General features: G+C 41.3%; 2 protein-coding genes across 5 annotated transcripts in view; both read right to left on the bottom strand.

Annotated features, from left to right (window-relative positions):
• Nucleotides 1-1093, bottom strand: part of LOC122562066 (jupiter microtubule associated homolog 2-like) — a 39751-nt gene extending 38658 nt beyond the window's left edge. The window contains exon 1 of one of the 4 annotated variants that reach the window (XM_043714544.1): nucleotides 929-1093. In XM_043714544.1, the coding sequence (XP_043570479.1) occupies nucleotides 929-984 (56 nt within the window). In that variant the 5' untranslated portion in view covers nucleotides 985-1093. The remainder of the gene's footprint in view (nucleotides 1-928) is intronic. The other 3 variants (XM_043714542.1, XM_043714541.1, XM_043714543.1) reach the window with 3 other exon arrangements.
• Nucleotides 1094-6439: 5346 nt separating this feature from the next.
• LOC122562064 (small ubiquitin-related modifier 3) overlaps nucleotides 6440-13253 on the bottom strand; it is a 43443-nt gene continuing 36629 nt past the window's right edge. Inside the window, exon 4 of the mRNA XM_043714538.1 lies at nucleotides 6440-7112. Within this exon, the coding sequence (XP_043570473.1) occupies nucleotides 7050-7112 (63 nt within the window). The 3' untranslated portion in view covers nucleotides 6440-7049. The remainder of the gene's footprint in view (nucleotides 7113-13253) is intronic.

Genomic DNA, 13253 nt, shown 5'->3' with positions numbered 1-13253 from the left:
CCCTTTGTAACAACATGCAATATTGCTGACTTTGTCATTCAAAGTCCCCTGGAATTTCTGATTCACCAATGTACAACTGGAACAACCAAGACCAATAACGAGACCTTTGGAGGCATTCCAAGATGTACAGACCATCATAACCATGCAGCTGTCTTTTTACACTTACCCAAACCCTTAGTAACCAAAGAATACTGCTCAAAGAGATAAAACAAAGGGTTCGTTTTGGCCAATTAAAACATTGCTGCAGCACTGTATCAAGATGCGCTGGCATCCTGTAGTAGCTGGCAGTGGACTCATCCATTATGTCCACTGTCTAATGTGAAGTGACAGAAACTCGCATGCACTGCGCCTGCTTCAGACAACCAAGGAGCAATAAAAAAACGCCCATACATCACAGGAGCCACTGATGCCAAGAGGGGCAACACCCAAAGCTTCAGATCCTACCCCGGGGGGGAAAGAATAGTGTGGGTGGGCGGTGGCAGCGGTGGAGATGTCCAGAAAGGCAGCACGTCAGGTTGGAAACCTTGTGGTAAGGGTTGGGAGGCTAGTGGTGGTAAGGTACAACTTGCCCAGTTGCGAAAGGCAATAGTTCACGGTGTGGACTTTAAGGAGACAACACTCAAAAGGTAAAGACCTTCCCTGAGGGCCGGGGGGGGGGGGGGGAAACCTCAGGGTATAGATTCTGTCCCAGGCTGACAGGACAAGAAACAACTGCCAAGGGTTCCGACCCTCTCCGCGGCAGGAGGAGACTGAGGCAGTATTCTCCCATCTCTCCCCTGAGCCCCCAGATCCCAGCCTGAACACCAAACCCAGTCCTTTGTCTCAACGATTCACATCGAACCGGGCGGTTGGCTCCCGCGGTGGAAATGCTGCCGCCGCCCCTCAACACCCCGTCTGTTATAACGGCATGTAACGGTCCCCGGAATACCTGGAGCTGCTACGGCCTGTGGAGTCCAGGCCTTGGTATGTAGTGGTTGTAGTCATTTCAGACGCCGGTTATTGCCGTTTCCCCCACTTCTTGCAGTCCGTAACTATAAAAGCAACGGCTTCGAACTCCTCAGTCTCTCGCGGCGAATCCGAGTACTCGCTGCCGTTTTATTTATAAACCGGCAGGTAAACCCCGCCCTTGCTGATTGTCCATTGGTACAAATCCCGGACATCTCTCCCGCCCATTGGTAACCATGACAAACGACCCCAATGCCATTGGCGAAAGGAGCTGCCAATCACGCCCAGAAGGCGGAATGTCTCCACTGAGTGACACATTCAGCGGGCTTTGTTTGAGTTGAGGTGACGTAATGCAAGAGCCAAGCCAGAGGCAAAGGAGGGGCAAAGCTAGTCGTGAGCAGTTAAAATTGGGGGGGAAAGGGCAAAACTGGAAGGAAGAGTGAAACTAAAAGGAGATAAAATTCGATGAAAGAGGGCAAAACAGGGACAGAGGTTGGTTGAAAACAAAGCAGCGCTATTAATCGCGCAACCCAGATAGGGAACCCCACTATCACTTGTATCCAACGCTTAAAGAGGAGATGAGATAAGGCTGCAAGAAATGGCGAGATATTTCTCCTTAGAAATATACAAAATAGGAGCATAAGTAGATCATCAGCGATATGAATAAAAGAAATATCCAAATATACAGCAATGCTGACTGATGAGTTCTTAAAATTCCGTTCCTGCAGCTATGCCCAGATGATATGAGCCAAAAGGATAGCGACTAGAGAACACAAAAGAAATTGCATCAACACCAATACAAATATAGTACAAAAAACAAAATACTGTGAACGTTGGAAGTCAGAAATAATACCCAAAAAATGCTGGTAAAGATAACAAAGAAATTCGTGAGCATATAGAGAAAATGGTGTTAGTGACAGACAGGTGGCACTTGAAGTTCAATGAAAAGCTGCATTTTGATAAGGAGAACATACAAAGACAATACCTAGGGTACAACTCTAAAAGAGGTACAGAAGCAGAGGGACCTGAGCGTACTTGTGCAAAAGTCATTGATGTTGACCAAACATGTTGAGAGAAAGTTACTCCTATGGTAAGCTAAGTTTTATTAATAGAGAAAAGTTATATTTTTAAGAGCTCTTTTTGAGACTTTGTGAAGGGCTATTCTTGATCTCTGGGGGCTACCTTTTTGATTTTCTGGAACTTTTTTCAGCCTCAAATAACTCATTTATTAATGATGCAATCTTGTACTAATACCTTCTGCACTTGTGTTGACATATATATTTGGACTCTCAAGCAGAATTATAATAAATTATCATTTTCCATTAAACTCAAAACCACAACTCAAGAATAGCAGTAATTTCCTAGAAGCACTATTTAAACTAGCACAAAAGACAGAACAAAAATCTTCTTGAGAAGATTTGTAGCTTAACTTGTGAAATGATATCACCCACCTCAGCAAACCAGGACACATTAACAGCAAGCAGGACAGAACACCAATGCTTCACCAGAGGTGCACTGATGTTATTTAGTATGGTGATGAAACATCTGCAAACAAACCTACCAGCTCAGCGGGCAGGTCAACAACCTCAAAATCCTCTCCCACCTTCCATGCCCCCAAATTAAATCTCACACAAAAAGCCATCACTCTAATATACATTCAAACGTAGTGAGGTCACAATTAATGCATTTCCATCAAAAATACACAAAGCTGCAACATTTTAATCAGACAGATTCTACCCTTTTTGCTGCATCCCAAATTTCAATGACTGTGTTCATTATAATAGCATCCATTACGTTATTCTCCATGCAGCTCCTGAATTTATTTTTTATAATTTATTTTATAGAATTGAAACTGTTGGAGATTGGAAGAACCCTTTTCTTGTGTTTCAGAATTAACAGTTTGACTCCATCTACCAGGAGAGAATAGTGGACTCCCCTCTGAAAGTTGACTATGATGTTGTTAACAATCCTACTTCTCTAAGTAATATTAACATGTTGAAAATGTTGTATCAAGTATAATTTCCCTATTAAAAAGGGAGAGGTGGAAAAATAGAGAACTAAAAACAGTTAGAAATAAATTGTAGGGAAACTACAATTTATTAATGGGCATGTGGTATGAGAACAATTAGATTAAGGAATCTTGTGGTGCAGTGATTGTATCCCTACCTCTGAGACAGGAGACCTGGGTACATATCCCAACTGCTCCAGAAGTATATAATATCTCTGAAAAGATTGATTAAAAAATATCTATTAGGGCAATTGGATTAGGAGCTCTTGTACTGCAATAATAGTGTCCCAACCCTGTACCAAGAAGCTTGGGTTCATATTCCACCAATTCCAGAGGTAATAAATATCTCAACAGCATGATTAGAAAATATCTATTAAAGCTATTGGGGGTACTTGTGGAAATGGTAGTGTCCCTTCTCTAAGCCAAGAGGCCTTATTCAAATTTCACCAGCTCCAGGGATGTGTAATAGCATCACTGAACAGGTTGGTAAAGAAAATATTCATAACTGCAATTGGGTCAATTGTGATATAATTAGACAGCATCAACATTAATTGACAAAAAGCAAATTCTATTCAGAGTTTTATTATAGGCTCTATCTAGTAGGGTAGAAAAGGATGCACAAATAGATGTAATGTATCTGGATTTTCAAAAATCTTTGGAATAGATGTCACTCAGAAGCCTGATGTGGATGTGCCGGTGTTGGACTGGGGTAGACAAAGTTAAAAAATCACACTACACCAGGTTAGAGTCCAACAAGTTTATTTTGAAGTACTAGCTTTCAGAGTGCTGTTCCTTCATCAGGTAATTAGTGGAGTGGGATCATAAGACAGAATTTATAACAATTAAAGTGATATATTGAACAAAAGCTTGTAACACAATTTGGGTTCATTGGATTGTCAGTAGTTCCTCGAAAGTGCATCACAGATGATCTGGGTGTTAAGTGTTTGGCATACTTGGTCTCATTGTTCAGATCTTTAAATATGGGGGTTGGAACATCATGTTGCAATCGTGCAAGATGTGGGTAAGGTCGCTTTGGAGGACTGTGTTCAATTCTGGTTGCCCTGCTATAGGGAGGGTATTATTAAATTGGCAAGGTTGCAGAAAAGATTTTTACAAGGATGTTACCAGGACTGAAGAGTTCAAGTTATAGAGGCTGGGACATTTTTCACTGGAGTGTAGAAAGTTGAGGGGTGATCTTACAAAGATTTATAAAATCACGAAGGGCACAAATAGGGTGAATAGCAAAGGCTTCTCCCTAGGGTTGAAAAGTTCAAAACTAGAGGGCATAATTTTAAGGTGAGAGGAGAAAGATTTAAAAGGGACCTGATGGGCAACCTTTTCACACAGGGTAATTCACATGTGGAATGAATTACAAGAGTAAGTGTACAGGTACAGTTACCACATTTAAAAGATATTTGGACAGGTACATGAATAGGAATGGGCCAAATGCAGGCAAGCTCGGGAAACCTGCATGGCATGGACATGTCGGATCAAAAGTTTTGCTTCAATGCAATATGACTCTCAAGATTCCACATTGATTTGCAAAAAAAATCATTATGCCAATAATTTCAAGTTCCAACTGCAAAGACTCTTATTCTGAATTTGTTTTTGTGCATGATCATATAAAGTGCTTTATGAAAATCCAATACACTACATCTACCAATTTCCATTTATCTCTCCTACAAATTATATCTGTAAAAGAATCTCAAATCAGTGGAATTTGCACATTCTCCACAGGTCTGCATGGATTTCCTCCAGCTGCTCCAGTTTCCTTCCAGAGTCCAAAGGTGCGCAATTAGGTTGATTGACTATGCTAAATTGCCCTGTAGTGTCCAGAGATGTGTTGGCTAGGTGAGTTGGCTTTGGTAAATGCAGGGTTCAGGGTTTAGGGGGTAGGGTGCAGGGCTGGTTCTGGGTGGGACGCTCTTTGGAGGGCCAGTGCTTCTTTCCACACTGTGAGGGGCTCAGTAAAACAAAACTGTTAATTTTCTGATTTTTCAAGTGCATTTTAAGATTTCCTTAATAATAGGAAAAAATACCTATCTCACTCTGTTTTGAATAGCAATGTTAAGACTGATAATTCCTAGGTTGAAGCTCACAGCTTTTAAGTCCAACAGGTCTGTGGCCAAATTTTGATTTCAGACAATATATTGCATAGATTTTAAACTGGCCCCAACATCTTGAAGCAAATGGAACAAGATGAGCCAGAACTACTGCATAGAAACATTCTCTTCAAGAAAGTATTAGGGAAGGGTGTGGTTAGGCTCCATATTCTCCAAATCTACCCAGTGAATCTACCATTGCTGATAAGAAAAAATGGGCTTAACAGAATGAGAAACTTTGTCAGTCATGGCTCAGTGATTCCACTAATGCCAGAGTTAGAAGATTGTGAATTCCAGAAGGGACTTGATCATAACATTGAGCTGACACATCAATTCTTAAAGGTGTTGTCTTTTGGATGTGATATTGAACAGTGTTCCATATGTGTGTAATAGTTTCTAAAGCATATCTGGAAAGAGAAAGATTCATTTCTGGTGCCCTGGCCATTGTTTATCTCTCATTCCTATATTTAACTTAATTGAATGAAAAGCCTTTGGGAGAGACTTGTAGGATAATGAACTCTAAATGCAAGTTCTTCCTTTCAATTTGCTGAAAAAAACTATATATACTAGAATAATAAATCAGATTGGCTTCAGCAGCACTTCTGATTTCATTTGGAGGGGAGCCACTGGAAGTATATTGATAAGCACCAATTGAACTGGTCTGAAATATGGATACTGGTTAATAAAACATCTTTATGGTGAGCAGCACCACAAACAAGAGTGCACAGTACTTTTCCCTTAATTTGTTTATCATCCTTTGAGATCTGCTCAAACTCAATCCTTGGTCTGCAGATTCCAATCACCCGCTGGTGCCTCACCAGTTCGCTATTCATTATATGCCAATCCAGTCAGCTAATGGCCAAGTCTGACCCAAACCTTGCTGGATATCTACAAACACATTCCTAACATGTCAGAACTGAAGCAACAAATAATTTAGTCGTGATTTAAACATTTCAAATTATGATATTTCCATATCGTTTAGTGGCTGTCACTTAGTGCTGTACTGGAAGTGGAGCACCATTAATTCAGTGATAGTAATACTGACTGAGCCAAGTTAATGTATTAATAGCAGAAGATAAAGGACAGTTTTCTTCAAACGTGCCGACTGGTGAGTCAGCAGGGTTGAGAAAGGATCCTTCAGGTGCCCGGTTAATTGACCGAGTGATAGGAAAACAGCCTGAAGGACCTCGCACATTGCCCACCCTGGTCTTTGGAACAGTTTGCGATGCAGATGGTCTCACCCATGAAGAATTCTGGTCGTGGCATGACACAGATTGCAGATTAAACCCAGAACTTTACTGTTTCATTAAGTATTAATTACTTTAACCAGTTGTAGTAGAATCACATTACAAAGCATAAAAAAACGAGATGCTAAACATAACAGTTTAGTTTTTAATTGTTTTAATAAGGAATTTATGAAACAAGAGACACACAAGGAAAACAAAATGAAGGAACCCATCTTCTGACCTATTTTACACTACTTTAATACAGCACCAAGAATGCTTTGTGGGTCTACAACAATACAAATTGTATAAAATAATGGGTTTGTCCTTACACTGATACAAGAAATGGCAACCATTGAGCGAGCTATGCCAGTTCAAACCACTGAAAACAATGAAATGAATAATTTATCTTATTACAAATTTTTAAAAGCTACATTAGGAGCCAAACACAAACAGATAGAATAAAAAAATAGTTTGCTAAAATGGATTTTTGGGAATTAGAAATCTGGTTTGGTCGAGTATTCCTACTGTTGCAGACTTCAGTAAAAACCATTTGATTCAGATTGTTCTGTATAAACTGGTCATTTTTATTATTTAAAATCAAATGTAATAAGATTAACCAGCAAACAATAAAAGCTCTTATGAAGGTGTATGTGGATGTAAAATATTCTACAAATGTTTTCCAAATTGCTGCTGAGAGTAACTTGCTGCTTTGTCAGAAGCGCTGATGATCTATGGATAATCAGACAATTACATGGAGAGTGTCAGCAGTCAGTACTGGCCCCCAGTCTGCTGCTGGAATACATCAATTGTGTCCTCATCTTCCATCTCCAACTGCAATACAAAACAACTGTTAGAAAAATACACCATCAATATAGGGTAACATTTGCACTGCTGAAATTGGAAATTACTGGTGAATTTTATTTTCCCCCATTTTCTCTCATTTTGAGAGAAAGTTTGAGTGTGAGTGAAGGCAAAAAGGTCTGAAATTTTATTGTGACATTACATCACAATAGACAATAGGTGCAGGAGTAGGCCATTCTGCCCTTCGAGCCTGCACCACCATTCAATATGGTCATGGCTGATCATCCTTAATCAGTATCCTGTTCCTGCCTTATCTCCATAACCCTTGATTCCACAATCCTTGAGAGCTCTATCCAACTCTTTCTTAAATGAATCCAGAGACTGGGCCCCCACTGCCCTCTGGGGCAGAGCATCCACACAGCCACCACTCTCTGGGTGAAGAAGTTTCTCCTCATCTCTGTCCTAAATGGTCTACCCCGTATCTTTAAGCTGTGTCCTTGGTTCGGCATTCACCCATCTGCCTCCAGAGTGTCCAATCCTTTAATAATCTTATATGTCTCAATCAGATCCCCTCAATCTGCCTTCCTGTTCTTGCCACCAAAGTGGATAACCATACATTTATCCACATTAAACTGCATCTGCCATGCATCTGCCCACTCACCTAACTTGTCCAGGTCACCCTGTAATCTCCTACCATCCTCATCACATTTCACCCTACCACCCAGCTTAGTATCATCAGCAAATTTGCTAATGTTATTGCGAATACCATCTTCTATATCATTAACATATATTAAAGAAAGCTGCAGTCCCAGCACTGATCCCTGCAGTACCCCACTGGTCACTGCCTGCCATTCCGAAATGGAGCCGTTCATCACTACTCTTTGTTTCCTATCAGCCAACCAACTTTCAATCCAAGTTAGTACTTTGCCCCCAATACCATGCACCCTAATTTTGCTCACTAACCTCTTATATGGGACTTTATCAAAGGCTTTCTGAAAGTCCAGGTACACTACATCTACTGGATCTCCCTCGTCCGTCTTCAGAGTTACATCCTCAAAAAATTCCGGGAGATTAGTCAAGCATGATTTCCCCTTCATAAATCCATGCTGACTCTGACCTATCCTGTTACTACTATCCAGATGTGTCGTAATTTCATCCTTTATAATAGACTCCAGCATCTTTCCCACCACCACTCAGACTAACTGAGGTCACAGAGCAGAAGAACTAGAAAATCATAGCACTTTTTAGAATTAGTATTGAATGCAAACACTTCTAATCATTTCAAATGGGTTGAATTATTGGACTAAATATTTCAATTTATGACATTCCCACAACGTGGCTGTCACTTATTGTTGTACTGGAATTGAAGTACCAATAATTCAGTGGCAGCACTACTGACTGAGTCAAGTTAACTCATTAATAGCAGAAGGAAAATGATATTCAGTTTCTTTCAAATGTGCTGATTGTAGAGTCAGCAAGGTAGAAACTCTAGCTTTTCCCTTTGTTTAGCTTCTATTATTGTCAAAACTGTGGGCCAATGCAATTGTACTGAAGTCCCCTCAGTATTCTTTCTATTTTTTGGTAATCTATTTTTCTATTTGCTCATGGGATTTGAGCATCACTGGCTGGGTCAGTATTTACTGTCCATCCCCAACTACCCTTCAAAAGGTGGTGGTGAGGCACCTTCTTGAACTACTGCAGTCAACAGACAGTAGTACCCCGGCAGTGCTGTTAGCATTAAGATTTTGACCTAAAAGCAGTGAAGGAACAATGATATAGCTCCAAGTCAGGATGGTATATGAACTGGAGGGGAAATTCGAGATGACAATGCTCCAGTGCATCTGTTTCCCTTCTCCTCCTAGGTGGCAGAAGATGTGGGTTCAGAAGATGCTGTTCAAAAAGCAATGGCGAGTTGCTACAGTGCATCATTAGGAAGGTACACACTGTTCCACTACACATTGGAGTTGGATGAAGTGAGTAAATGTTTAAGCAACCGCTTTGTCCTGAATGTTGTCGAGCTTCTTGAGTGTTGTTGGAGCTGCATTTCTAGGCAAATGGAAATGATTCCATCACACTTCTTTTTAGCCTTGTAGATGGCAGACAGGCTTTGAGGGATCAGGATTTGGAGTATTTGCCCCAGGCTTCCTCGGCTCTCAACCTCATCTGCTGCCACAGTATTTATATGGCTGGTCAAGTTCAGTTTTTATGTTACTGTAAACTCCAGGAAATTAGTAATGGAGGATTCAGTAATGGCAACATGTTTGAATGTCAAAGGAGTAGGGTTAGATTCTTGCTTGTTGGAAACGATCATTACTAAGCTCTTGTGGCAACAAAATTACTTATTGGCCTTAGCCCAGATGCTGTCCAGATCTTGCTGCATATGGGCACAATATCTGAGGATTCATGAACTGTGCTGCACATTGGTGCTAATGGTCACATATCCCCACTTCTGACCTTATAATGGAAGGAGTTTATTGATGAAGCAGCTGAAGATGACTGTGTCCGTATCACTATTCTGAAGAACTCCTCCACTGATGTCGTGTGACTGAGACAATTGACATCTAACAACCATGCCATCTTCCTGCAGGGTACGTATATCTCTAAGCAATAACGTATATCTCTAACTTTCTCCATGATTTTTACGGACTCTTTTGTCCTTGATGCCATATTTAGTCAAATACCTCCTTGCTGTCATGCTCAGTCACCCTCACCTCTAGAATTCAGCTTTTTAATCCATGTTTGGACCAAGGCTTCAATGAGCTGAACGGCTCCCGCAGAACCTAAACTGAATGTCAGTGAGCAGGTTATTGCTGAGCAAATACAATTTCATAGTCAACAACCTCTTTCCATCACTGCTGATGACTGAAAGTAAACTGATGGGGCAGTAATTGGCCAGGCTAGATTTTCACTGCTTTTGGAGCATAGGACCTACTTGGGTAATATGCCACATTGTCATGCAAATACAGTCACAGAGTCTTTACAGCAGGGAATGAGGTCCTTCAGTTCATTGTGTCCACACCAGTCATCAGACATCCAGCTATTTTAATTCCATTTTTCAGTACTTGACCAATAGCCTTGTTTGCTACAGAATTTCAAGTGCTCATCTAAATAGTCGTTACATGCCGTGTGTGTTCCGGCCTCAACTGCACATTCAGGCAGTGAGTTTCAGATACCAACAATCCTTTGGATGAAAAGGCTTTTCCTCTAATTCCCTCGAAACCTTCTGCCACTTATCTTAAAAAATTTACCCGCTGGTTACTGATCACTATCCTGAGCAGGAAGATTTCTGCCTACCTATCCTGTCTGTGCTCCTCAGAACTTTATACTCTTCAATCAGATCCCTCTAAAGAAAATTTACTGCTCTAACGAAAACAAGCACAGACTATTTAGTCTCTTTTCGTAATTTAATCACTCCAGCCCAGACAACACCCTGGTGAATTACTTGTGCAACCTCTTTAGTGGAATGACATCCCTCCTTTGGTGTAGTAACTAGAACTGCTTATAGTAGTTCAGCTGTGCCCTAACTAATGTTATATACAGCTCCATAATAACCACCTTAATCTTGTATTCAATGCATTTACTAATGAAGACAAATATCCCTTATGCTTTCTTAATCACCTGAAGTACCTGTCTTGATGCCTTCAAAGATCTATGGACATGAACACCTAAGTCCCTCTGACCCTATGTATTTCATAAGTCCTACCATTCAACATTTTGTTAGTCCTCTCAAAAATCCAGACCACATTTTTCAGGAAGTAAATTCTATTTGCCACTGTTCAGCCCATCCATATACTCCAATAGTCCAAGGCTTTTATCCTCACTATTTACCATACCACCTATTTTCCTGACATCTGCGAACTTACTGATCGTATCTCCAATATTCATGTCTTGATAATTAAAATACACAACAAAAAGCAAAGGATCCAGTAGTGAACATAGTGTTAATGCTTCTGGATACAGGCTTCTAGTCACAAAAAACACCCTTCAACACTGTTTCTTAAGCCAATTTTGGAGCATGGCAACATTCCAGTAAATCTTCTCTGCACACTCTTCAAAACAATAACATCCAGTGTGGTGACCAGAAATGCACATAGTACACTAGTTGTGGCCTCACCAGTATTATATACAGTTTCATCATTATATCTCTATTTTTTATATCCCTTCTGTACGTCTTGTAAAGGAGAGCATTCCATATAGCTTTTTAAAACCTTATCGACCTGCACTACTACCTGTAGGGACCTGTGAACTTACACACCAAGATTTCTCACTAACCCTCTCAGTATATTCCCATTTACTTTGTGTTTCCTTTTACTATTTGACCTCCCCAAATGCATTACCTCATACATATCAGAGCTGAACTCCATTTGCCACTTTCCTGCGCACTCCATCAACTCATTTATATCATTTTGGAGCTTAAAGCTATCCTCCATAATATCCACGACATGGACAATTTTTGTGTCAACTGCAAATTTCTCACTTCATCCACTTGCCCATCTTCATTTCCCAAAAATAAACCCAGAATTTTGTCTCCTCTCTTTTTGTTAGTCAGATGTATATGGAAACAGACCCTTTGGTCCAACTTGTCCCCGCTAACCGGATATCCCAACCTAATCTAGTCCCATTTGCCAGCATGTGGCCCATGTCCCTCTAAACCCTTCCTATTCATATATCCATCCAGATGCCTTTTAAATGTTGTAATTGTACCAGTCTCCACTACTTCCCCTGGCAGCTCGTTCCACACATGCACAACTCTCTGCGTGAAGATGTTGCTCCTCAGGTCCCTTTTATATAGATTTATAGAGATGTACAGCATGGAAACAGATCCTTCAGTCCAACCCCTCCATGCCAACCAGATATCCCAACCCAATCTAGTCCCACCTGCCAGCACCTGGACCATATCCCTCCAAACCCTTCCTATTCATATACCCATCCAGATGCCTTTATAAATGTTGCAATTCTACCAGCCTCCACCACTTCCTCTGGCAGCTCATTCCATACACGTACCACCCTCTCGTCAAAAAGTTGCCCCATAGGTCCCTTTTATATCTTTCCCCTCTCACCCTAAACCTATGTCCTCTAGTTCTGGACTCCTCATCCCAGGGAAAAGACATTGTCTGTTTATCCTATCCGTGCCCCTCATTATTTTATAAACCTGTATAAGGTCACCCTTCAGCCTCCGATGCTCCAGGGAAACAGCCCCAGCCTATTCAGCCTCTCCCTATAGCTCAAATCCTCCAACCCTGCCAACATTCTTGTAAATCTTTTCTGAACCCTTTCAAATTTCACATTCTTGGATAGGAAGGAGACCAGAACTGCACATGATGTGGAAAAAAAAATTCCTTGACAGAATGCCCCTTATGTCGTTTCATCTTTATTATGCCCCAGTTGATATCAGGATAGTTGAAGTCTCCTATTATCATTGCCCTCTTATTCCTCAAGGCAGAAATCAAACATATATGTTCCTCCATCTGCCTCTCACTATTTGAGAGTCTATAGTGTACTCTTAGTGGTATGTAGGTCCCTTTTTCATTTCTAAACACAACTCAAAGTCTCATTTGCTAACCCATTTAGTATATCATCCTTTCTCACACCTACAACTGATTCTTTAATCAATACACTACCCCACCCATCCTGCCTGAAAACTCTATATCCAGGGATATTGAGCTACCCACTTTGCCCCTCCTTTAGCTAGGTGTCCATTATAGCTGGAAATGTGTTGCTGGAGAAGCGCAGCAGGTCAGGCAGCATCTAGGGAACAGGAGAATCGATGTTTCGGGCATTAGCCCTTCTTCAGGAATGAGGAAAGTTTGTCCAGCAGGCTAAGATAAAAGATAGGGAGGAGGGACTTGGGGGAGGGGCGTGGGAAATGTGATAGGTGGAAAGAGGTCAAGGTGAGGGTGATAGGTCAGACTGGGGTGGGGGCGGAGAGGTCGGGAAGAAGATTGCAGGTTAGGAAGGCGGTGCTGAATTCGATGGATTTGACTGAGACAAGGTGGGGGGAGGGGAAATACCTTGTCTCAGTCAAATCCATCGAACTCAGCACCGCCTTCCTAACCTGCAATCTTCTTCCCCACCTCTCCGCCCCCACCCCAGTCTGACCTATCACCCTCACCGTGACCTCTTTCCACCTACCACATTTCCGACGCCCCTCCCCCAAGCCCCTCCTCCCTA

The sequence above is a fragment of the Chiloscyllium plagiosum genome, chromosome 24 (assembly GCF_004010195.1).
Source record: "Chiloscyllium plagiosum isolate BGI_BamShark_2017 chromosome 24, ASM401019v2, whole genome shotgun sequence".
Lineage (NCBI taxonomy): Eukaryota > Metazoa > Chordata > Chondrichthyes > Orectolobiformes > Hemiscylliidae > Chiloscyllium > Chiloscyllium plagiosum.
The sequence above is the reverse complement of the archived record's forward strand: the minus strand, read 5'-3'. Positions and strand labels throughout refer to the sequence as shown.